Source organism: Lynx rufus, unplaced genomic scaffold (assembly GCF_022079265.1).
Source record: "Lynx rufus isolate CCGP_SWC_20201006 ecotype Redwood Valley unplaced genomic scaffold, mLynRuf1.p SCAF_9, whole genome shotgun sequence".
Classification (NCBI taxonomy): Eukaryota; Metazoa; Chordata; class Mammalia; order Carnivora; family Felidae; genus Lynx; species Lynx rufus.
The window spans coordinates 108,658,481-108,682,554 of record NW_025814897.1 but is presented as its reverse complement, the minus strand read 5'-3'; the positions used below and the strand labels follow the sequence as shown (position 1 = coordinate 108,682,554).

The following is a 24,074-nucleotide window of genomic DNA, read 5'->3' as shown; positions in this document are numbered from 1 at the left end:
GACCTCATCAAAATAAAAACTTCCGCACAGCAAAGGAAACAATCAGCAAAACTAAAAGGCAACCGACAGAATTGGAGAAGATATTTGCAAGTGACATAGCAGATAAAGGGTTAGTATCCAAAATCTATAAAGAACTTATCAAACTCAACACCCCAAAAATAAATAACCCAGTGAAGAAATGGGCAAAAGACATGAATAGACACTTCTCCAAAGAAGACATCCAGATGGCCAACAGGCACATGAAAAGATGCTCCACATCACTCACCATCAGGGAAATACAAATCAAAACCACACTGAGATACCACCTCACGCCAGTCAGAATGGCTATCATTAACAACTCAGGCAACCACAGATTTGTCGAGGATGCGGAGAAAGAGGATCTCTTTTGCATTGTTGGTGGGAATGCAAGCTGGTGCAGCCACTCTGGAAAACAGTGCGGAGGTTCCTCAAAAAATTAAAAATAGAACTACCCTACGACCCAGCAATTGCACTACTAGGCATTTATCCATGGGATACAGGTGTGCTGTTTCGAAGGGACACATGCACCCCAATGTTTATAGCAGCACGATCGACAATAGCCAAAGTATGGAAAGAGCCCAAATGTCCACCGATGGATGAATGGATAAAGAAGATGCGGGATATAGATACAATGGAGTATTACTCGGCAATCAAAGAGAATGAAATCTTGCCATTTGCAACTACGTGGATGGAACTGGAGGGTATTACGCTAAGCAAAATTAGAGAAAGACAAAAATCCTATGACTTCACTCATATGAGGACTTTAAGAGACAAAACAGATGAACATCAGGGAAGGGAAGCAAAAATAATATAAAAACAGGGAGGGGGACCAAACAAAAGAGACTCTTCAATACGGAGACCAAACTGAGGGTTACGGGAGGGGTGGTGGGAGGGGGGATGGGCTCAATGGGTCAGGGGCACTAAGGAATCTACTCCTGAAATCATTGTTGCCCTAGATGCTAACTAACTTGGATGGAGATTTTAAAAATAAATTAAATTTAAAAAAAGAGAGAGACGCCAATCAATCAATCAATCAATCAAAAAGATGTTGGCCCGAGCTGTCATCATCTGAAGGCTTGGTAGGGACGGAGGCTTGTTTGCAGGGTCCCCTTCCCTGGGGGCTCACTCTCATGGCTATGGGCTGCGGGGCCTCAGCTCCGACCCTGTGGTCCCGCCTGCGTGTCTGCACGCCACGGCAAGTGGCTTCCCCCAGAGCGAGTGACCCAAGACAGAGGGCAAGCAGGGAGCCAAAGTGCCTCTTGTGACTGGATGTCACATTTTCCAGCCACCATTTACTCATTAGAAGTGCATGACCCAGCCCAGCGCCCGCTCAAGGGGAGGCGAATTAGGGGCCGCCTCTTGCCTAAAGGAGTACCCAGAACGCATGGACACCTCCCAGAAGCACCACGCCCTGGCTGAACCCATTCACCCGCCTACGAGATACCTGCACCTGAGGAGAAGCAAATATGATAAGCAGAAGGCTGTTTGACTGTGAACTTGGGCCACGGGAGTCTCTGGGCACACACCTCCTTACATTCTCCTGTGTTTGTCTGTGTGGATCCCATCCCTCTTTTTTTTTTTTTTTAATGTTTATTTATTTTTGAGAGGGGGGGGGGGGGGAAGGTCAGAGAGAGAGAGAGAGGAAGACACAGAATCCAAAGCAGGCTTCAGGCTCTGAGCTGTCAGCACAGAGCCTGACATGGGGCTTGAACCCACAGACCACGAGATCACGACCGGAGCCAAAGTCGGAAGCTTAACCGACTGAGCCACCCAGGTGCCCCCCACCCCCGCTGTCCCTCTTTCTGAGATAACTGGTCGTGACTTCTCGAGCCTCCAACCTCCCATGCTCATTCCCTTGTCCTCCTGGATCTCCCGAGCCCACATCTCTGCGTACACCTTCTGCAGGGATAGAAGGACTGTCTCTCCTTTCAGACCCTCTGGGTCCTCCTCATCTGCTCCCCCTCCCCTCCCCTCCGCATTTCCCAAAGTCAACACTTCTCTATGTGTTTCCTTGTTTCTTTGTTGCCTATCGACCGGAAGCTCCACGAGGTGGGACCTTTATCTGTTTTGCTCACTAATGCGTTCTCCACACTGAGAACAAGGCCTGGCTCATGGTGGGCACTCAGTACATACTTGTTGGATAAAGAAACGACTGAATGAACAGCAGGAGGGAAACCCCGTCCATTCTGATGGGAGAGAGGCAGGAGGAAAAGTGTGTGTCCCAAATTCCCTGCACCAGGTGAGAAGGCTCACGAGGGCAGGAAGTGTCTTTTGGTTCTCTACCAAGCCCCCAGCACAGAGCCCTGTGCCTGGCACATAACAGGCCCTATAAACGTGTGCTGATCGGCTGAGCGCTCGCTGATTGCCCAAGCCATCACCTTATTGCCCCCAATACCTTCCTTTTTTTTTTTTAAGTTTATTTTTTTTTAATGTTTATTTATTTTTGAGAGAGAAAGAGAAAGACAGAGCCCAAATGGTAGAGGGGCAGAGAGAGAAGGAGACACAGAATCTGAAGCAGGATCCAGGCTCTGAGCTGTGAGCACAGAGCCCGACGCGGGGCTCGGACCCACAAACTGCGAGATCATGACCTGAGCCGAAGTCGTAGACTCAACCGACTGAGCCACCCAGGCACCCCTATTTATTTATTTTTGAGAGAGAGAGAGAGAAAGAGAGAGAGAGCGCGCGCAAACAGGGGAGGGGCAGAGAGAGAGGGAGAGAGAGAATCCCAAGCAGGCTCCATACTGTCAGCACAGAGCCTGATTCAGGGCTCGAACCCACAAACCATGAGATCGTGACCTGAGCTGGATGCCTAACTGACCGAGCTACCTAGGTGCCCCACCCCTAATACCTTTTTTGGTACATTTGGGTAAGAGGTGCTGTCCCTGGACCTGTCCTTAGCCCACCCCTGTATTCTACGTCCCTTTACAGATGCCCTCAGAACCTGCGTTCAGAGTTACGACATGGCTCCCGGTCTCTGCTCTGCCCTCCGATGACACTCAGGCTGTCTAGCCTGGTGGTGACCGTTCCCTTTTCCCAGAGACTGTGGGAAAGGCTTTTCCCAGAGACTGTGAGGAAAGGCTTAGCCCAGACACTGCTTGGGTTAGGGGCGTAATTCACCACAGGCCCCGGGGGACCTGGGTCCGGACGGTGGGGCCTGTTGGCTCACAAGAAGTGCTAAGGTGCATTGGGGAACCAGACAGAGTCCTGGCTCGGCCAGGACTCAGAGACACCCAGCAGGGTGACTCTGGCTAAGTTCCGTAGCCTCTCTGAGCTTTTACTTTCTCAGCAATAAAATGGCAACTTGCGGGGCGCCTGGGCAGCTCAGTCAATTAAGCATCCGGCTTTGGCTCAGGTCACCATCTCCCAGTTCGTATGTTCAAGCCCCACGTCGGGTTCTCTGCCGTCAGCATGGAGCCTGCTTCAGATCCTCTGTCCCCCTCTCCCTGCCCCTCCCCCACTTGTTCTTTCCTTCTCTTTCTCAAAATAAATAAATAAAAACTTAAAAATAATTTGATAAATATGGGGCGCCTGGGTGGCTCAGTCGGTTGAGCGTCCGACTTCGGCTCAGGTCATGATCTCGTGGTCCATGAGTTCGAGCCCTGCGTCGGGCTCTGGGCTGATGGCTCAGAGCCTGGAGCCTGTTTCCGATTCTGTGTCTCCCTCTCTCTCTGCCCCTCCCCCGTTCATGCTCTGTCTCTCTCTGTCCCCAAAATAAATAAACGTTGAAACAAACAAACAAACAAACAAAAAACGACGGCAGCTTGTCACAGGACAGGGATTGAGAAAATGGACAAGGTATAAAGCAAAAGGGGTGAGAAAAGGGCTACGGGGCCACCCTGCCTGGGTTTCGGGGCTGACTGTCTTTCCCTAGCAGCTCTGCAAAGCTCGGGTGAGTTGCTCAGTCTTTCTGTACCTCGGTCTCCTCGTCCACGAACCACGCATGATCACGGAACCTGGCTCGTGGGGCCGTCGTAAGAATTAAAACCACGCCCGGCATCCAGTCGGAGCTCAGCACACACGGGCTGTGTGATAATCCTTACGATTTGCAGCATCCACAGGGGAGCAGTTTTCATTATTCCAAACCCTGCGCCGACAGAGGCCACAGACGTGGGAGCAATTACAATATGGGGTCGTACGAGATTGTGTCCACGCTGGCTCGGTGCCACGGGCACCAAGAGGAGGGAGAGATTCATTTGGGTTTACAGCCGATGCTTGGCAGTGTCTCAGACGAGCCTTAGGGATTCTCCGGGCAAACGGGAAAAGAAAAGCATAAAGAGACCTTTGCCAAAGAGACCAGCAGAGTTGGGTGGCACGAGGACAAAGTGAGCTTGACGACAACACAAAGTGGATGAGGATGGGTGGGGAGGGGGGAGGCGGGCTGAAGCCGACCACGCGGCAATCCGAATGTCCGGTCGGGAAGGCCTTTGTCAGAGCAGGGAGTGGAAGCGGGTGTAGCCATCTGGCTCACGTGGCGGCTGTCCCAGGCTCCTTCCAGCTGCCTTCTTGGACTGCAGAGGTTGGAATGATAAAACGAAGCCAAACAGAGCAAAACAACAACAAAAAAAACCCACATATGCTTCAGCTGTTCTGTGGCAACCATGGGAGACGTAACTCTGGAACCCAGTAAAATAGAGCCTCGCCTCCCCCGCCCCCCCAGGTATTCCTTCTGTCCCTGTGCTTCCCAAACCGGGACACCGCGGAGCCTTCCAGGCCCCTGGATGGCAGTGTCATCTCACTGGAACAGCCGCGTCCCCGCTGCCTGTGGTATGCCACCTCAAGTGGCTCTGACTGGAACCCTGTGCAGGAGGAAATGATTTCAAACAATCTCAACAGAGACTGTCCCCTCACTTCTCCACGAAGCTGCTGCCCTCTATGTCCCTGATTCGGCCAGAACCGACCACTTCAGGGCCATCAGGCCCAAGACCGTATCCACCCATCTATTCATCTATCCAAACATTTGTTTATTTCCTCCTTCAATATTCACTGATAAAAATTCATATTTATCAAATTGTTTTGTACCAGGCCCTGGACCTGGGGCTGGGAACGGGGAGGCAAACCAGGTGTGATGCCCACTGTTTGGGCCGTCTATCGCTGTGAAACAAACCACCCTAAAACCTAAAGGTTTGCACCAACAACCGCCGTTTCATTCCTCACAGTTTTGCGGTTTGGGCAAGGCTGAGTGAAGCGCACAACTCTTTTCTCCCCCATGTGGCATCATCTGGCACAGCCAGCTGTCTTCCCAGCAAAGGATGGGCTTGCTCGGGAATCGCTGAGAATTTACAATCTGGGACGAGCCAGCTGCCACGGTAAAACCGCAGGCAAGTCCCCGAACAAAGGAGAGGGCCGTTCTTTGATAGAGGCAAGTGGGGCGTCGGGAGTCATAAACGGGGAGCTTGACGTATGGTGGCTTCTCAGTGGCTGAGCTGTGACTGTCTGTCCTTGGCTGGGCTGTGGCTGGAGGAAGAAGAAATGTGCCTTCCTCCCGCTGGGATGGTCAGTAAAAGTAGTACCTATCCATCCGCTCTTCGAGTTCCTTCCCTCCCCTTTGGCTCTGCAGTTGACAGCTAATGTTGGGCGTGAGAGCTCCCCCTGCTGGCCTCCTGGCTCCCTTCTAATGAGGTTTCCTTTCATCCCTTTGCACACGGGCAGGGGCTCCATAGAGAGAAGAAACAGAATTGAATAAATGCGTGTCGGATAAATGATGGGAGGAATTCCTGACGTGTGCCCCCTGGAGCCGATACCCAGCTGAGGTGAGGAGTGGGCATCGCTCGTCAAGGAGTGCCGAGAATTGTCTCCATTTCGACGCCTGCCTCAGGTAAGGAAGCCAATGCCCAAGGAGCTGGGACAGGTAACGAGCAAGAGTGAACTTGGCCGCTGGGGACGGGAAGCAGCTCTCACTGGGGAGGTGGGCCCCGTGAGGCTCCCGGAGAAGCCAGGAATCCTTACTTCTTATGCGAAATCATACATTTGAAGCAACGACGACTAATTTATAAAAATTGTCAGTGCTGCGCAGGTCAAACAAAACTCAACCCGGGGTCGGATGTGCCTATGGGCAGGCGGCTCGAGTCTCTGATCTGAAGGCTGCTTGTCCTCCAGATTGTCAACGGTGCCCTTCTCCACGAAGCTTCAGGCTCACCTGGCCACCCAGCTCCCAGCGACCTGGAATTGCTACTGCCTTTGTTTTTAAATCTTCATTTTTCTGTGTATGAAAGGAATCCCCTTTCTTGGTGAAAAATTCAAACCTTACAGAAATGTCTAACCCATAAACGCAGACACAATCCTATCGCTACCTGCCACCCACATCACCACCAGGACTCGTTGGTGAATATTCCTGCAGATATTTTAAGGGATTTTTTCCCCGTCGGTTCACAAAACTGAAATCTTACTGTATAACCATTATACAATCTCTTTTTTCCATAATAACACGGGGTGGACAACTTTTCATGGCAGTGACAATGAACTCAATTTATCCTTTTTTTTTTAATTTTTTTAAATGTTTATTTATTATTGAGAGACAGAGCATGAGCAGGGGAGGGGCAGAGAGGGGGAGACACAGAATCCGAAGCAGGCTCTGAGCTCTGAGCTGTCAGCACAAAGCCCGACGCAGGGCTCGAACCCATGAACCGTGAGATCATGACCCGAGCCGCAGTCGGACGCTTAACCGACTGAGCCACCCCGGCACCCAGATTGTATATATACATTTTAAAAGCAGTGGAATATACAATTCCACCAAAAAACCTTTTTGATCTAGATTGAAATTTTAGGTCCATTTGGAGAAGCATTGAGAGTTTTACAACCCTGAGCTTGTTAACCCTCTGGGCCTGATAAAGTCTTCTGTTGTCTGTATCTCAGGAGGAGGAATGGAGATAGTTAACTACTGACTCATCTTAAAAATATTTATTGGTCTATTTTTGTTCTCAGTTTTAGCACATCTTTTATTTTCCAGAAGTTGTCCATTTCACCTAAGTTTTCCAATGTATTGCCATAAAATTCCACCTACTCTATTTATATTATTTTAAAACCTCTGCTGTGTCTGTGGTTATTTCTGATTTCCATTCTTTGTATTATTTGGACCTCAACTCTTTTTTTTATCAGTCTTTTTTTTTTTAATTTTTTAAAAACTGTTTTATTTATTTTTGAGAAAGTGAGAGGGCGTGAGCAGGGTAAGTTCAGGGAGAGAGGGAGACAGAATCCGAAGCAGGCTCCAGGCTCTGAGCTGTCAGCATACAGCCCGACGCGGGGCTCGAACTCACAGATCGCGAGACCATGACCCGAGCCGAAGTCTGACACTTAACTGACTGAGCCACCCAGGTGCCCCCTTTTTTGATCAGTCTTGACAGCAGCCTATCTTGGGGGGTGACCGATCAGGTGGAGGCTGGTGTCTCAGAGGTGAAAGAATTCACCCAAGGCAGAACAAAGGAGTTAGAAGTTCATGGAATACACTGCAAGGGAAGGAGGGCAGGACAATAAAGAGATTGTCTGCCTGGAGGCGGGGGTGGGGGGGCTGTAGGTAAGGGGAGGAGGTCAGGAGGTAGGGGAGGTTCGTATGGAATTTTCTTTTTGGTGCCTATGACTGGTTGTAAGTAGCCCATTGGTCAGCTAGGGCTTATGGGTATTTTGAGGTGTGGCACCTGATAGGTGGTCACGGTGGGCCCCTTCTACCTTTCTCAGGTTCCCACTGCTCAAGCCTGTTGCCTAAAAGCAGTCTCTACATATCTTATTATTAGCGAATTCAAAGTACCAGCTTTCACCTTTGTTAATCTCTAGTTCAGCTTTACTTAGATTAATTTCTACTTTGTTCCTTGACTTTTTCATTGGTAAAATTCACATACCATAATATTCACCACTTGAAAGTGTACAATTCAGCGATTTTAAGTATAGTTACCAAGTTGGGCAACTGTTACTAGTACGTATTCCAGAACATTTCTATCACCCCCAAAGGCAACCCCACATCCATTAGCCATCGCTCCCCATTTCCCAATCCAGCCCCTGGCATCCACTAAATTTCTGTCTATGTTTACTCTTCCAGATATTTAACATAAATGGAATGATACAATATGTCTAACTTCTTTCACGGAGCATTAATGTTTTCAAGGTTCATCAGTGTTATAGCATGAATCAGCACTTCGTTCCTTTTTATAGCTGAATAATACTCCATTGTATACATATGTTACATTTTGTTTCTCCGTTCACGGACCTTTGGGTTTCCACCTTTCAGCTATGTTGAATAATGCTGCTACGAACACTCATGTACAAGTGTTTATGTGAACAGACATTTTTCACTTCTCCTGGGGATGTAACCAGGAGTGGCATCGCGGGATCATAGGGTAACTCTCCGTTCATTTTCTTGAGGAAACGCCAAACTGTTTTCCAAAGGACCTGTACTATTTTCCCCTGCTAGAAATGCGTGAAGGCGCCAATGTCTCTACATCCTTGCTAATACTTGTTATTATGGGGCTTTTTGTGTGTGTCTTTTTTATTATAACCATCTGGGCGTGAAGTGATCTCATTGTGGTTTTGGTTTGCATTTCCTTCGTGTGCCTGTTGGCCATTTCTTCTTTGAAAGAAATTTCTGTTCAACTCCTTTGCCATGTTTGAATTGGGTTATCTGCCTTTTTATTATTGAGTTGGAAGGATTCTTTTTATATTCTAGATACAAGTCTTTCATCAGATATATGGTCTGCAAATCTTTTCTGTTATTCTGCGGGTTGTCTCTTCAATTTCTTGATGCTGTCTTTTGAAGCACAAAAGTTTTAAGTTTTGATGAAGTCCAATATAGCTAGTTTTTCTTTCATTGTGATGCTTTTGATGTCATATCCAGGAAACCATTATCTAACCCAAGGTCATGTAGACTTATGCCTGTTTTTTCCCTAAGACTGTTATAGTTTCAGGTCTTACATTTAGGTCTTTGATCCATTGTGAGCTAATGTTTTGTGTATGGTGTGAGGTAAGGTTCCCAGAACCATTTATTGACAAGACTACTTTTCCCCCGCTGCATCGTGTTGTTGAAAATCAACTGACTATAAATGTATATGCTTGGGGCGCCTGGGTGGCGCAGTCGGTTAGGCGTCCGACTTCAGCCAGGTCACGATCTCGCGGTCCGTGAGTTCGAGCCCCGTGTCAGGCTCTGGGCTGATGGCTCAGAGCCTGGAGCCTGTTTCCGATTCTGTGTCTCCCTCTCTCTCTGCCCCTCCCCCGTTCATGCTCTGTCTCTCTCTGTCCCAAAAAAAATAAATAAACGTTGAAAAAAAAATTAAAAAAAAAATAAAAAAAAATAAATGTATATGCTTATTTCTGGACTTTTAATTCTACTCCACTTCTTTGTCTATCCTCTTGCTATTACTACATAATCTTGATTATTGTAGCTTTGTAGTAAGTTTTTAAAACCAGGAAGTATGAGTACTCCAACTTTCTTCTTCCTTTTTAAGAATGTTTTCTCTATTGTGGGTCTCACGCATTTCCACATGAATTTGAAGATCTCATCAATTTTTGCGATGAAGGCAGCAGGGATTTTGACAGGGACTGCTGAATTTTTAGATCAATTTTAGGGACCATGCTGTCTAACAATATTAAGTCCTATAACCCATAGATATCAGATATCTTTCCATTTATTTAATGTTTATTTTTGAGAGAGAGAGAAGATCCAAAGCAGGCTCTGTGCTGACAGAGAGCCTGATGGCGGGGCTCAAACTCACAAACGGTGAGATCATGACCTGAGGACTGGAGCCAAAGTCAGACGCTTAACTGACTGCGCCACCCAGGCATCCCTCTATGTGTCTATTTTTGTGTCAGTACCACACTGTTTTCATTACTACAGCTTGTAGTATAACTTAAAATCTGGAAATGTGGGGCGCCTGGGTGGCGCAGTCGGTTAAGCGTCCGACTTCAGCCAGGTCACGATCTCGCGGTCCGTGAGTTCGAGCCCCGCGTCGGGCTCTGGGCTGATGGCTCAGAGCCTGGAGCCTGTTTCCGGTTCTGTGTCTTCCTCTCTCTCTGCCCCTCCCCCGTTCATGCTCTGTCTCTCTCTGTCCCAAAAATAAATAAACCTTGAAAAAAAAAAAATCTGGAAATGTGATGCCTCCAGCTTTGTTTTTCTTTACCAAGATTGTTTTCGCTATTTGGGGTCTTTTGTGGTTCCATACAAATTTTAGGATTATTTGTTCTAGTTCTGTGAGTAATGCTATCGGTATTTTGATAGGGATTGCATTAAGTCTGTAGATTGCTTTGGGTACTATGGACATTTTAACAATATTTGTTCTTCCAATCCCTGAGCATGAAATATCTTTCCATTTGTATCATCTTCAATTTCTTTCATCAACGTTTCGTAGTTTCCAGAGTCCAAGTCTTTCGCTTCCTTGGTGAAGTTTATTCCTAGATATTTTATTATTTTTGGTGCAATTATAAATGGGATCGCTGCCTTAATTTCTTTCTGTTGCTTCATTATTGGTGTATAGAAATGCAGTGGGTTTCTGTACATTCAGTTTCTATCCTGTAACCTTACTAAATTCGCTTATTGGATCAGGAACAGGACAAGTCATACGCATGACACATCTGGGGTCCCCACAAATAGGGCATATGCCTGACAGGCAGAGCGTGGGGAGAGGAGACAAGACGTGAACGGAGGTGTCAGAAGATCTTTCTGGCCATTGTAGGGGCAATAAGTGGAGAGCAGAGAATGGGAAAGGAGACCAGTTGGGTGGCTGTTAAACTGGACCAGGCATAAGATGGTGACAGCCTGGACTAAGAAGGCCAGGAGATGGCGATGAAAACACTTCGAAGGCAGACTCAGTAGGACTTCGTCTTTCTCTCTCTCTCTCTCTTTTTTCTTAATGTTTATTTATTTTTGAGAGCGAGAGAGACAGAGCCTGAGCAGGGGAGGGGCAGAGAGAGGGAGACACAGAATCGGAAGCAGGCTCCAGGCTCTGAGCTGTCAGCACAGAGCACGACACAGGGCTCAAACTCACGGACCGCAAGATCATGACCGGAACCCGCGAGATCATGACCTGAGCCGAAGTCGGCTGCTTAACCGACTGAGCCAGCCAGGTGCCCCCCCCCCCCCAGGACTTCATCTCTTGAGTAATATACCGTAAGAGCCTCCTGTTTTCCCCCCCGCTCTCACCTTTGCCCGCAACCCCACTCCATTCAATAGCACAGGTGCTAGAGTGACCCTCTTACCTAAGTAGAGCCTTTTACAACATCTCTCATGGCTCCTCATGTCACTCAGAGTAAAAGCCAAAGTCCTGGTAATGGCTAATGCCATCTGGTTCTGCCTCCTCCTCCTCCTTACCCTTTTGCTATTTCCACTCTGGCCACACCCACGTCCTCCAACAAACCAGGACAGGTCGACTCTTACCTAGCTGCAACTCTTTACCCAGATATCCACTTGGCTCACGCCTCTACCTCCTTCAAGTCTTTGTCCAGCTTCTCACTGATATGGCAACCTGCTTCAAGCACCCTACCACACTCCTGACCCCCTTTTGTTCTGCTCTTTTTTTTTTTTTTTTTTTTTGCCTAGAGCACTTATTATTCATTGCCTCCCAAAGTAGTAGAGAATTCACTCACATCATGTGTATTGTCTATCATCCAGCACATTTACTAGAATAAAACGTCAAAAAGGCAGAGATCTGTGTTTTGTTCACGGACATCCTAAGTTCCTAGAACAGGCTGCATCTGACACATATTCGCAGACAACTGAATAAATGACTTATTTACCAGTGGGGATGTGGGGATAGATGGAGAGGGACAGGGGAACAAGATGCCCACGTTTCCGGAGCCGGGTAAGAGGGGATGACTAGGGACACTGAAGTGTTTTAAAAACAGGAGATATTCTAGTAAAGACTAGACGTGGGAGTCATCAGCACTTGGGTGGGGAAATGGAATCCACAGGAGCAGAGGACATTATGTACACAAAACAAACAGAAGGGGCCAACGTGGACACCGACATTTAAATAAAAGGACACAGGGAGGAAAGGGGCAGATGTACAGCCAGAGAGAAAAGCAGAGGCCTGTGGGATCACAGCAGTTGAAGGAGGAGACTTTTTACAAGAGGAAAGAGATCGAGTCAAGCGAGAACCGAAAGCTGACCATTGGTTTTAGTCACTAGAAAGTAATAGATGGCCTCGCGGGGGAGCCAACTCTGTGACAGCTAAATTGGTCAGGCCAGTTGGGGAGGTGGTGAAGGTGATGAGGCCAACCAACAGCACGGGAATCTAGAATCAGACACACCCGATGCCAATCCCAGGACAGGTCTTGTTAAATCTCTGAACATCAACAGTCCCAAGTCCAAAATGAGTATAGCACCTTCTAGCTCATAAACTGTAGTGCTTGGATGTTAAATGCGACGGAGGACAACGCAAGGCACAAATTGGGTGTATCGGCTTCATTCTGTCAACGAGCCGACTGGGTTGGCTGCGACTGCGACACAAACAAATACTCGCAGCCCAAGACCAGTAGTAGCTGCGATTACGGCCCGGGGCTGAACACAAGGAGAGCAAAGCTGTAGGCGCCGGGAAGCTGAAGTCAATCCCTTTGCACTGAACACCATCCCAACATTAGCCGGAATTAAACGTCTGCCTTCTTAATCCCAGACACATCAGGCTGCCCCTCCCTTTTGTGGCGCAGCAAATGTTCCCGCTGGGCAGACACAGATCACCCGCCCACGGACTGCGCCCCCCCTACCCCCCAACCCTGCCAGCTGTCCGCCCACTGGGGTTGGACCTAGACCTAGGCAACGCTGCCTTCCGTCCCTAGCAACCGCTCACCTGCTTTTCTCTTTCCACAGGCCAGCAAATGTCCTTCCTTTTCTTATTGGGCCGCGTAACTCTATCTAGGCCAATTAGTAGCAGCCACGGGGACCCAACTCACTCCCACACAAATCGGGGGTGATCGCGGAGAAGCAAATTTTTCTTTTCTGAACCCAGTTCTCCAAGGAAGCCTCTTATTTGTGAAGTTGTTGCGAAATCTTCTGGAATGAGACTCTAAAACATTTTATTTCTCTTAAGCCCGTAATGCTTGTCCCTTGCACACTCCCCCTTCCAAGTGGTACGGCCCACACGAAGCCCCACCTTCCAGCCTCTTTGAGAGCCTGCGCCCTCCGCTAGGTTGAGTACACTCAGCGGCGGAGGCGATACCATCTTTGACTGATAGATGGGGGGACTCCAACTATCACCCGGGTTGTCCTATTCCGCTCCGACCACCTCTCGCGTCTTTCGCTCCGGCCGTGGGCACGAAGCCTAGACACAGTGGCGGGACTACCGCTCCCGGCACCACGGACGGTGCGCGGGGCGGCCAAAGGAAGGGTGCACTTGGTACGATCCACGCCGCGCCCCGCCGGAAGTGAGGTGTCTCTCCCCCGAAGTTCCGGCTCGCAGGGGGTGGGGAGTGTTGTTAACCGGGGCCGCCTCCGCAGTCGCGGGGATTGAGCGGGCTCGCGGCGCTGGGCTCCTGGTGAGTCGGCCGGGGTGGGGCCCGGGTTGTGGTTGGAGTCGGGACCTGGGCCCTCCCCTTGCGGTCTCCGGGGTCGACGCGCCCCCTCAGCCCCGCTTGCGGCTTGTCAGCTGGCGGTAGACCTCAGGCTCCCGTGCGGCCGCTCTCCGGAGGCTGGGCCCCACCTGCGACGTTCGCAGCTCCCGGAGCTTACAGGTGCGGGGGCGACCCGGGTCCCTCTCCGTGCCGCCGCTGCATCCCTCCAGTCGGCCGTTTCTCCGGTGCCCCGAGTGGACATTGCCCCGGCGGGTGGGGGACGCCAGGGTTCCAGGCTGACGTATCCCGCCCGCTCCCGCGGGGCGCGCGGCGGGGTTGCGCACCCCGGCCGAGCTGTCACCGGCGCTGTCGCCTGCCCGGCTGCGCCCCCCAGCGCCTGGCTTCTCCGAGTCCAGGCGGCACGTAACCGCTTCTGGAGATTTCTGCGTTTGCATCCTCTCCATCACCTTCACGGTAGAGCCCGTGGTAGCAGTTCTCCTTCCTGCAACACGTTTGCCTTTCCCCGTTCCTCCCTGGAGGCGGTGGCTTGGCAGGCGGCGTGGAAAGAGCCCTAGATTTGAAACAAAACTGACCCAGGCTCCAGGCCTTGCGTCAGTCTGATCGCTTAACCCTTTTGAGCCTCCATTTTCTTGTTCGTAAAATGAGGGGGCGGGGGGCGTTTGCTATATTTGACGTCATGATTGTGTGGGAGAGGTGAGGTGGGGGGGGGGGGGTCTCTCCCTGGTGTTTAGTGACATCGCGCGCTGGGCACTGTTCAGGGTTTGCGCAGTGTGCGCAACACTCAGGTTATTCCTTCCCTGTCCCCACGCAGGTCTCCAGGCCGGAGCGATGTTCCGCACCGCAGTGATGATGGCGGCCAGCCTGGCGCTGACCGGGGCCGTCGTGGCTCATGCCTACTACCTCAAGCACCAGTTCTACCCCACCGTGGTGTACCTGACCAAGTCCAGCCCCAGCATGGCAGTGAGTTCAGGGCTCAGGGTGGGAGGAGCTCCCTGGGAGGGAAGGAGGAGTCTGCTTGAGACAGGGGCGGAGCTAGGGGTCAGGTAAGCGTGAGAGGCGTGAAGCTGCCACCAGCCGCCTAACTTTGAACGAATTGGGACGGGGACATAGGGAGGTTCCGGAATCATGAGCCCCAGACATAGCAGAGCAGAAAGTGACCTCAAACCATAGCCTCTTCTCACTCCTAGGTCCTCTACATCCAGGCCTTTGTCCTTGTCTTTCTCTTGGGCAAAGTGATGGGCAAGGTGTTCTTTGGACAGCTGAGGGCAGCAGAGATGGAGGTAAGATGTTCACGACTCCCAAAAGTGAGGGCCAGGGAGCTGGGCAAGCAGAATGTCTTGAATTCCTCGTCCTTCTCTGCCCAATCCCCAGCACCTTCTGGAACGTTCCTGGTATGCCGTCACTGAGACTTGTCTGGCCTTCACTGTCTTTCGGGACGACTTCAGCCCCCGCTTTGTTGCACTCTTCACTCTCCTTCTCTTCCTCAAGTGTTTCCACTGGCTGGCTGAGGACCGTGTGGACTTTGTGAGTTGGGTCAGGGGGTTCTCAAAGCAGATGGGAGCCAGGGAGTGGCTTGGTAGGTGGGCTTGTGAAGTGAAGGCTGGGTGGGGGGGTTGGGGGTGAGCCCCAACCTTCCCGACAGGCCCCCTTTCTGCTCTGCCTCAGATGGAACGCAGCCCCAATATCTCCTGGCTCTTTCACTGCCGCATCGTCTGTGAGTGAGATCCATGGGAAGGGAGAGGAGGGAGCTGGAGGGAGTAAGAGGCGCTGTGGAGGATTGGAACGTGATAAGTCACGAACTGCGGACCCGTGCCGTAGAGCGCAGGCTTCCCCCTCGACCCGCAGCTGTACAGGAAAGATAATTTGGGAAGTTAATTTGCATCATCTCTGCCCTGTTCCACCCCAGGGCTTTTCAACTGTCCAGCCCCTCAGCTCTTTGCCTCCTCACCTGGAACTTGGGCTGCTCTAAAACCCTCCTAGGCAAAACTGGAGCTCCCAGGGGGCCGGGGTCAAGCCACCTGACTAGATGGCTAGGGCTTGAGGGTGGGAGGTGTCTGAAAGCGGGAAGTGGCTGTCAGTCCCTGGGCTGACCCCACCAACCCCCTCTTTGGGGGGTCCCCACAGCCCTTATGTTCCTCCTGGGTATCCTGGACTTCCTCTTCGTCAGCCATGCCTATCACAGCATCCTGACCCGTGGGGCCTCTGTGCAGCTGGTGTTTGGCTTTGAGGTAACAGTGGCTCGGGAGGTGGGGAGGACGAGCCTGAGGTGGCCCCGAGTGTGCCTCGAATAACCCAACAGCCCCTCCCTGGGCACCTGTTCTGTGGCCAGGCCCGTGCAGGCCACCAAGGAGCAGCCGTCAGTCTCCGCTCCCGCCTCGTGCGCTCTCACGCCTAGGAGAGCGGGGGAGGCACAGAAAGAGGCGTGTGTGTTGGGGGAGCCCTGACCCGGCGCTCAGGGAAGGCCTCCTGGAAGGCGACGCCAGAGGAGCTGGCTGTCGTTGGGACGGAAGCACTTAGCTCGATGGACAGCTGGGGAGGGGTGTTCAGCGATAGCAGCTCACCGTACGCTAGACCCCGTGCTGAGCACTGGCTGTGTCTTTTAATCGGCAAAGCAACGTAGTCACTAAGGAACATTTAATGCCGTCACTTGGCAGACGAGCAAAGTGTCTGACGTTCCGAGAGGTCTGGTGAGCCGCTAGAAGTCAAACCAGCTAGTGAGTGCAGGCGCTCGGAAGACCCCAGCTGTGTCCAGTACCACGCTTGTGTCGTTGCACTCTGCTGTAGCGGCCTGGGTGTGGCAAAGGGTGACCAGAGCAAGGAGGCGTCGTGTGCTTAGGTCCCCGCGCCCCCTCCTCCCTCCAGTATGCTATCCTGATGACTATGGTGCTGACCATCTTCATCAAGTACGTGCTGCACTCCGTGGACCTCCAGAGCGAGAACCCCTGGGACAATAAGGCCGTGTACATGCTCTACACGGAGCTGTTTACAGGTGAGAAGAGCCTGGGCCTCCCCTGACCTGGACCAGCGTCCCCAGCCCTGCCTCCCAGGCCCTGTGACTGCTGCTCTCTGCACCTCCCCTTGCCCCCCAGGCTTCATCAAGGTTTTGCTGTACATGGCTTTCATGACTATCATGATCAAGGTGCACACCTTCCCTCTCTTTGCCATTCGGCCTATGTACCTGGCCATGAGGTAAGCCCAGCTCAGCCCAGCCCAGCCCGTCCTGCCCCTGCCCCTGCCCTACACCTGATTCTTCTCCCTCACCCAACTTTCACTGCAACTCTCCTTTCAGGCAGTTCAAGAAGGCCGTGACAGACGCCATCATGTCTCGCCGAGCCATCCGCAACATGAACACGCTGTAAGTGGGTCGGTCCAGCTGCTCTCCCTAGCTCCGCCCCAGGTTCCTCTGTCTCCACTTCCGGTCTGGACATACCCTTGGCCCGTCCTCACTAGGTATCCAGATGCCACCCCGGAGGAGCTCCAGGCGACGGACAACGTCTGCATCATCTGCCGAGAAGAGATGGTGACTGGCGCCAAGAGACTGCCCTGCAACCACATTTTCCATACCAGGTGGGAGGGGCCCGGGGAGCCTGACTGCAGGGGATGGGCTCTGGAAGGCAGGCTCCTGGGGACTTGCCGACCGTCGCCTGTTCTTGACCCCCAGCTGCCTGCGCTCCTGGTTCCAGCGGCAGCAGACCTGCCCTACCTGCCGTATGGACGTCCTTCGGGCATCACTGCCGACCCAGTCACCACCGCCCCCTGAACCTGCGGATCAGGGGCCACCACCTGCTCCTCATCCCCCACCACTCCTGCCCCAGCCCCCTAACTGTGAGTGGCCCCCTCATTTGGCCGTCCAACACACTGTTGAGTACTTGCCCGGAGCTGGGTAGGGGAAACATGGAGGTGAATCCTCCAGAAGCTCAGTCTGGATAGGGGAGGGGGTCATAGAAAGAGACCTCCGTGGACTGAAGTCACGTGTCATCAGTGCTGAGCTCAGAGAGGCCCGTGGGAGCAGGGACAGAGTTCCTAACAACCAGTCTCTCACACGTGATTCGGAGCTATCTCGCTCCGGACCTTTCTTCACTGCCTCGTCCTCTCTCTGCAGTCCCCCAGGGCCTCCTGCCTCCCTTTCCTCCCGGCATGTTCCCGCTGTGGCCCCCCATGGGCCCCTTTCCACCCGTCCCGCCTCCCCCCAGCTCAGGAGAGGCTGTGGCCCCTCCAGCCACTAGTGCAGGTGAGTCTTTTGGCTACGGCGACAGCCAGGGGGCGGGAGGAATGGAGAGCCGAGGCCTCAGCTCTCACCAACTTCCTGTTCTCGCTCTGTACCAGCCCTTTCTCGGCCCAGCGGAGCAGCCACGACCACAGCTGCCGCCGCCACCTCCGCCTCCGCCTCGGCGCCTGGCTCTGCCCCCGCCCCCGAGGCCGGCCCCGCTCCGGGCTTCCCCTTCCCTCCACCCTGGATGGGCATGCCACTGCCTCCACCCTTTGGTAAACCGAGCCGCCCTCGGGGTTGATCTGGAGGGATTTGGGCGTCGGGCCCAGGCCGCCCCGGCTGAGCCTCTGCCTCCCTCCAGCCTTCCCCCCGATGCCCGTGCCCCCCGCGGGCTTTGCTGGGCTGACTCCGGAGGAGCTGCGGGCTCTGGAGGGCCACGAGCGGCAACACCTGGAGGCTCGGCTGCAGAGCCTGCGCAACATCCACACCCTGCTGGACGCCGCCATGCTGCAGATCAACCAGTACCTCACCGTGCTGGCCTCCCTGGGGTACGTCTGCACGGGGGGCCGGCGCGCACGGCGGCAGCCCGGAGCTGCCAGCGAGGCCCCCGGCCCCGGCCTTTCTCTTCGGCCACCCTGTGATGCCTGTCGGTTCACGTCACCTGTGTGTAGGCGCAGCAGGATCTCTGGGTTTCTCGATGCCTCTGTTCTCTCGCTCCAGGGGGCCTGCCTGGGTCTCAGGAGGGCTGGTGTTTATTATTAGCAGAGAGTTGACTTCGAATCCTGCTCTTTTATATTTTTCTGTAGTCAGTTCACTCCTAATCGTCAGCGCTTTAGCTCATCACATTTACCTTTCTCACGTGTGGTGACTCTGTGCCCGGGAAACACTGCCCCTGATCTGAGACCGCGCGTAAGTCACCCAAGGGCACCTGGGTGCCTCAGTCAGACGTCCGACTTCAGCTCAAGTCACGATCTCACAGTTCGTGAGTTCGAGCCCTGCATTGGGCTTGCTGCGGTCAGGCACCGAGGCCACTTCAAATCCCGTTCGCCCTCCATCTGCTCTTCCCCTCCCCCCGCCCCCAAAAAGTCACCCAGAACCAGCCTGGCCTAAGTGTAAGTTATGGTGCCCACCACTCATTTGCTTCGTGACCACTGTCACTTTAATTGAATAGAAGGCTCCTAGCTCCTATTCACGGGTCACACACACAGTGTCTGGCACACAGAGCACAGGCTTGGAGGGGAGTTTGAGTCTGAGCAACCTGAATATGGTTTTCTTCAGTGGAAAATCTTAGGTGGGAACTCTGTGAGGAGCCTGGCGCCCCGCTAGAGACCGCCGTTTACCAGCGAACAGGCAACGATTCTTGCCCGCAAGTAGTTTAGTCTGTAGTATGAAATCCCGAGAACTCACATACACTCGCGTCTGCTGCAGACTGAAGCTGCAGAGGTGCGGGCTCCACCCTGCAAGGCTCACCAAGGGCAGAATCTTCTCAATCATGCCAACATGTCCAGGCCTCACCTCCCTTGTCTTTCTCTCCTAGGCCCCCCCGGCCTGCCGCCTCAGTCAGCCCCACTGAGGAGACCCCTGGAGTCGTCACTGCTGCCACCCCCACCAGCGTCCCCAGCTCGGAGGCCACCACCCCATCCCCAGGAGACTCCCCACCGGCCCCTGAACCTGACAAGCCTCCAGGTAGTCTGGGCGAGCGTGGGGAGGGGGTGGGGGTTGGGAAGGAAGTTCTCTGGGTTCCACTTCCAAACTCTGTCCCCAGCTCCCGAGTCCGTGGGCACGGAGGAGCTGCCTGAGGACGGGGAGCCTGACGCCGCAGAGCTCCGCCGCCGCCGCCTGCAGAAGTTGGAGTCCCCTGTTGCCCACTGACACGACCCCAGTCCTACTCCTGCCTCCACTCTCTTGAGCAGCCCTCGCTGTAACGTGTCCTGCCACCAAGTGCCAGCTCCCTCTGTGTGCACCAGGGAGTAAGAACCCCCAGCTCTGAGACAAAGGAGGTGGCATCCCCTAGGCCGAGTGGAAAGAAGCCTGAGGCCCCAGTTGACTCCAGCCCTTTCAGTCCCCGGCAGCCACGGGGATCTCGGGTCAGTCCCAGCCTTTCTTTCCAACCCGTCACCCTTTTCTGCTGGGGCCGTGAAGGCAGAAAGGCAGTCTCCGAGAAGCCCTCTACCCCCCTCTGGGAGAAGGGGCAGCCCTTCTAAGCCCACTTGTGTGCGTGTGTGTGTGAAGTCGCTTCAGTGCTGAACAGTATTAGCTCCCCAATCCCACATGTGAACTTTAGGAGCTGGAGGCAGGCCAGGAACTTGCTTCCTGGGCCACCCACCAAGATTGGTACTGATTTCCCTTTTCTTACCCTAAACTCCCTAGAAGCTCTTTGTGACGGTGACTGTGTCACTTACGCCCTGTGGTGTTTCCGCGTCTTAGTGGCAACCGCACAGCTCTGGGAAAGGAGTGCCGAGCAGGTGGGCAGCATTGAGGTGTCCACGCCCCTCTCCCTGCAGTTTGTCTAAAGTGAGACTTCTGGTCTCACCCAGCAACCACTGCCCAGCCTCACTCCAGGCTGAGGGCTCGTGTGTCTGCCCCTGAACCACTGCAAGCCCCAGAATCTGTGGAAGGCCACTTCTCAACTTACAGAACTTTTCTTGAGTTGAGAAGAATTGGAATTACTTCCTTGCCGTTGTCTCTTGGCTTAAATTTTGTCTTTGAACTTGAATGCTTGACCCTAGGAAAGAGGAGCAGGAGTGTCAGACTCCTGGTCTTTCCAGTTTAGAAAAGGCACTGGGCCAGGTAGAGACCACAGGAGCCGAGGCCTGCCTGCCCTTGTCTCTTTCTCCCTTGGTTTTGTGTTACAAGAGTTGCTGGAGACCGTTTCAGATGATTATTTAATTTGTAAATATTGTACACATTTTAATAGCTCAAATTGTATATACCGCCAAATAAAGACTTGCATTAATGACCGGTGGAGCCAGTGTCATGGGGTCAGTGTGCCGGGAGTGGTCTTCTTGCTCAGGCTGTAGACTGGAGAATCCCGGGGGGGGGGGGGGGTGACGGTTTCTTTAGACATTAAACCATTACAACAGTATCTCCATTTTCCAGATGAAGAAACCAAGCCCCAGAGAGTTAAGCTTTTAGAACTCTCAAGGACGGGGCAAGTGTGAAGGCCCACGGGCCCAGAGTGGGATGGGAATGATGACAGGGGCAGAAGGCCAGCATCTTTTTTCCCCGCAAAGGCCCTGACCACCCCTGACACCAGGTCAGGAAGCTGGCAAGAATGGCTTGCTCTGCGCTGGACCGCTAGAATCTCCCAAGCACCCCCTCGTGGACAGACCAGCTAAAGCTAATCACTTAGCTTCCTGGAGCTAGAAACCTAGTCACGCCCAACTCTGGCCTAGAATGGAGCAAAGGCCACTGGGCCGCCTTCTCCAAGGGTGAAAAGAACGAGCCAAGGGGCTGACGTGGGTGCTTTATGCCTATGCCCAGGACTGCGCTGGGAACTGAAGACCTCTAGGACCCACGCCTGAGTTCCCTGTGTCCTCCGTAGCCTCCACCAAGCCGGGTCTGGCCTGGAGCAAGGGCTTAAGGGTATTTGTGGTAGTGAGGGTCTGAGGGCCAAGGAAGGCAGGTGCTCAGTGCGTTTGCCCTGTGCCACCCTGCCCTGAACTGGATTGGGCTATTCCCCCAGAGGGGCAGTCAGCAACCTCCAGAATTTGAAGAGCTGAGCCCAGTGAGCTCCAATGAAGGTAGGGTCCAATGTCAGACAGCCCGCCCCCAGTGCTGGCCCCTGTGTAGAGGGTCCCGTTCCCCCTTAATGTGAGCAAGGCCTGCTCTGAAGCCCTCAGCCCTCGTTTAACCCGTCTACGCTCTCAGCCCTGCCATTTATACCTGCTGTCCTGGTTGGTCCTACAGCCATCTCCCTCCTGGCCCGCCCCCACCCCAGACTCTAGTTGGGGGGAACGCTGTCAGGCAGGCTGCTCAGGTGGGCCTCAGAAGCCCTTTTCCAGGAGCCAGGCTTTGAGCTGCTGGTCAAAGTAGCCCTTGACCCGCAGGGTACCTGTCACCTCATTGATCTGGGTGACTGGTGTCTTCCCGAGCAGTGGACTCAGAAAATCTTCCACATCCTTCTGCAGGGCCTAGGTGGAGAGAGGACAAATCAAGCCCGGTCAGACCATCCCCTCTAGTAGACTCCCCATCCTTCAGCCCTGAAAAGGTCAGAATCAGGCCCTAACCCATCCCCTCGCTTACCCAGATGTCCCCCTCCACCTTTCGGATCACGGTCATCTGGCGGTTGCCATGTGTGATGTCCTTGTAGACAGGGATATTGTGCATACGAGAGCGCCTCACAAAGTAGGGCAGGTTAGGTGGGGGGTCTGTGACAGGAACAGTGAGAAGTCAAATCTCCCCAGGCTTTATGCCACCTTAGCCAACACCCTTCCCCTCACAGTCTACACAGAGTCAGTGCACCCAATGGCAAAGCCACCTCTAGATTTCAGATCAGAAGACCCGCTCTTTCCCTAAGTTTAGAGCCAGGGCCAGATTGTTCACCCTGGTAATCTCGCAGGCCCAACACAGGGCCTGGCACCAGAAGGTGCTCAAGAAGAAACGAAGTTAGGGCCATGCCTCCCTGGATCCTCATCTGGGGCCAATCCTTGCACTTCTCCCCTGGCACAAAGAAATGGGGATTTACCTACCGCATGCTGGGCTCTGTGCTAAGTGCTTTATGTACTGAGCAGATTATCTCCATTTTGAGAAACCGAGTGACTAATGATCACGCTGGCAATGAATAACAGAGCCAAATTCGAACCCAGCACTGCCCAACTCCCAAGCTATGTTCTCAATTATGGTACGAGGCCTAGTGGAGTCGGGGCATGGAGGTCCCAGCTCTTGGGTCTTCTCTCTTTGCTTCACTGTTCTGAATGGGAAGACCCCATCCCAACAGCGTTGATGGATGGGTACTAGTAAAACAGGGCTGCATTCCCAGGCCCCCTCCTTGAACATGAGATAGGTGCTAAGCCCTGAGTGCCCTCAACACAAATCCTGAACCCACTGGGGAATCCAGAGCCTCAGATGGGGAAGTACACCACTGGGGGGGGGGGTTCCCTGTAGCTTCCAAGCCATCCCCATCACCCAGCTCACCTCTGGGTGGCTGCCAGCCACTAGGAGTGGGATAATGTTCATGCTTTGGGGGCTTCGGGATGCGGGTAGGGGGTAACAGGCGCTCCACAAACTGGTATTCATCCACAGACTCCACAAAGCTGGGGTAATCAGGAGGCCCCTGGGTCTGGCTCTGCGGCCAAAATCAAAAGCAAACAACCGTTGCTCTACTGGCCCAGCCACCATACACCCACCCACCACAGGAGAGGCAGAACTTCAGTAGGTAGAAACACTACAGGTGCAGAGACTGGGATAAATAAAAGACTGGAGGTAGGAAAGCATCAGACTTCAGTTTGCCAGGGTAGAGGTAGGACTGGAAAAGAAGTTCAGGCACTCTGAGGCATCTGCCTCTCTTGGGATTTCTGTGGGACTCAAAACCCAAAGCCAAATCACTGTCAGTCTGACCAATACAGCATTTGTCAGTATTTTAAAGTTTCCTCTAAACATCCTGCTGAAATATTCTAGTTCTGGATGAGGCACTTTCAGCAATCTTGATAATGCCACTCACAATCATCTGACGTGACCCTCGCTTGCCTGGAACGTTTTGGCCTCATATAAACACCGCCAGGCATTGGACTTAATGTATTATGGGTATTGTTTTGAGTTAATTCCTACAATGACACAGTAAGGTATTTTATTACCCCCTTTTTCCATCTAGGAAAAATTAAGACATTAATAAACAGTCTACCTAAGGTAACTCTCCGCTGTCTCTCCATCCTCCAACAGATAATCCTGGAGTCCTGATGGGCCCCGGGGTTACAAGCAGAATGAAGTGGCCTGTATATCATGAACCCCAGGTTCCCTAAGTGTCGCCAAAGATCTGGGGCCGACCCCTACCCTGTGAAACGGCTATCCCTTTTTAAAATCAGGCAGCAAGCGTTGATGTGTAGCCTCTCCCAGTTCTGATCAACCCGAGCTGTCCACCAATCAGGATCCAAGCCCCACACACAGGGGCGCGTTGTCAGCCCTGCACCTTGCCTCTCAACCTTGTATGTGAGCTCCAGGGTTACAGGAGTAACAACCAGACTCACACGCAGCCCTCTTCCCCCACCTCCAGGCTCAGCGCCCTCACCAGCCACCGTAGCCCGCAGCCCGGCTGGACGCCGGTTCTCCAGCCCCTCAGCGAAGCTCGGAACAAGGACGCTGCCATCTTGCACCGCGCCCGTACACTGGCCTTCTGCGCGCGCAACCGGCCTGGTTCCGCCCCTTC

General features: G+C 53.0%; 2 protein-coding genes across 3 annotated transcripts; one reads left to right on the top strand and one right to left on the bottom strand.

Annotated features, from left to right (window-relative positions):
- The first annotated feature begins 13,236 nt into the window (after positions 1-13,236).
- On the top strand, positions 13,237-20,669 carry SYVN1 (synoviolin 1). Of its 2 annotated transcripts, none has more exons than XM_047070741.1 (16): positions 13,237-13,464; positions 14,312-14,460; positions 14,688-14,780; positions 14,872-15,024; positions 15,166-15,214; positions 15,625-15,728; positions 16,363-16,489; positions 16,590-16,689; positions 16,790-16,855; positions 16,951-17,067; positions 17,162-17,325; positions 17,603-17,731; positions 17,827-17,985; positions 18,072-18,258; positions 19,248-19,396; positions 19,476-20,669. In XM_047070741.1, the coding sequence occupies exons 2-16, from the start codon at positions 14,329-14,331 to the stop codon at positions 19,580-19,582; spliced, it is 1,836 nt and encodes a 611-aa protein (XP_046926697.1). In that variant the 5' UTR covers positions 13,237-13,464; positions 14,312-14,328; the 3' UTR covers positions 19,583-20,669. The 2 variants fall into 2 exon arrangements, with proteins under 2 accessions (XP_046926697.1, XP_046926695.1); XM_047070739.1 differs by lacking the exon at positions 13,237-13,464 and adding an exon at positions 13,578-13,659.
- MRPL49 (mitochondrial ribosomal protein L49) lies at positions 20,577-24,026 on the bottom strand. Its single transcript, XM_047070742.1, has 4 exons — positions 23,937-24,026; positions 22,847-22,997; positions 21,956-22,080; positions 20,577-21,843 (listed from the first exon to the last, which is right to left on the bottom strand). The coding sequence occupies exons 1-4, from the start codon at positions 24,012-24,014 to the stop codon at positions 21,697-21,699; spliced, it is 501 nt and encodes a 166-aa protein (XP_046926698.1). The 5' UTR covers positions 24,015-24,026; the 3' UTR covers positions 20,577-21,696.
- Between the last annotated feature and the right edge of the window lie 48 nt (positions 24,027-24,074).

Coding starts and splice junctions, on each gene's coding strand:
- SYVN1 (XM_047070741.1), top strand. CDS start 14,329: ATGTTCCGCACCGCAGTGATGATGGCGGCCAGCCTGGCGCTGACCGGG. Junction 16,856..16,950: donor ATCCGCAACATGAACACGCT/GTAAGTGGGTCG, acceptor CGTCCTCACTAG/GTATCCAGATGCCACCCCGG. Junction 18,259..19,247: donor ACCGTGCTGGCCTCCCTGGG/GTACGTCTGCAC, acceptor TTTCTCTCCTAG/GCCCCCCCGGCCTGCCGCCT.
- MRPL49 (XM_047070742.1), bottom strand. CDS start 24,014: ATGGCAGCGTCCTTGTTCCGAGCTTCGCTGAGGGGCTGGAGAACCGGC. Junction 22,998..23,936: donor GCTGCGGGCTACGGTGGCTG/GTGAGGGCGCTG, acceptor TTTTGGCCGCAG/AGCCAGACCCAGGGGCCTCC. Junction 22,081..22,846: donor TGGCTGGCAGCCACCCAGAG/GTGAGCTGGGTG, acceptor TTCCTGTCACAG/ACCCCCCACCTAACCTGCCC.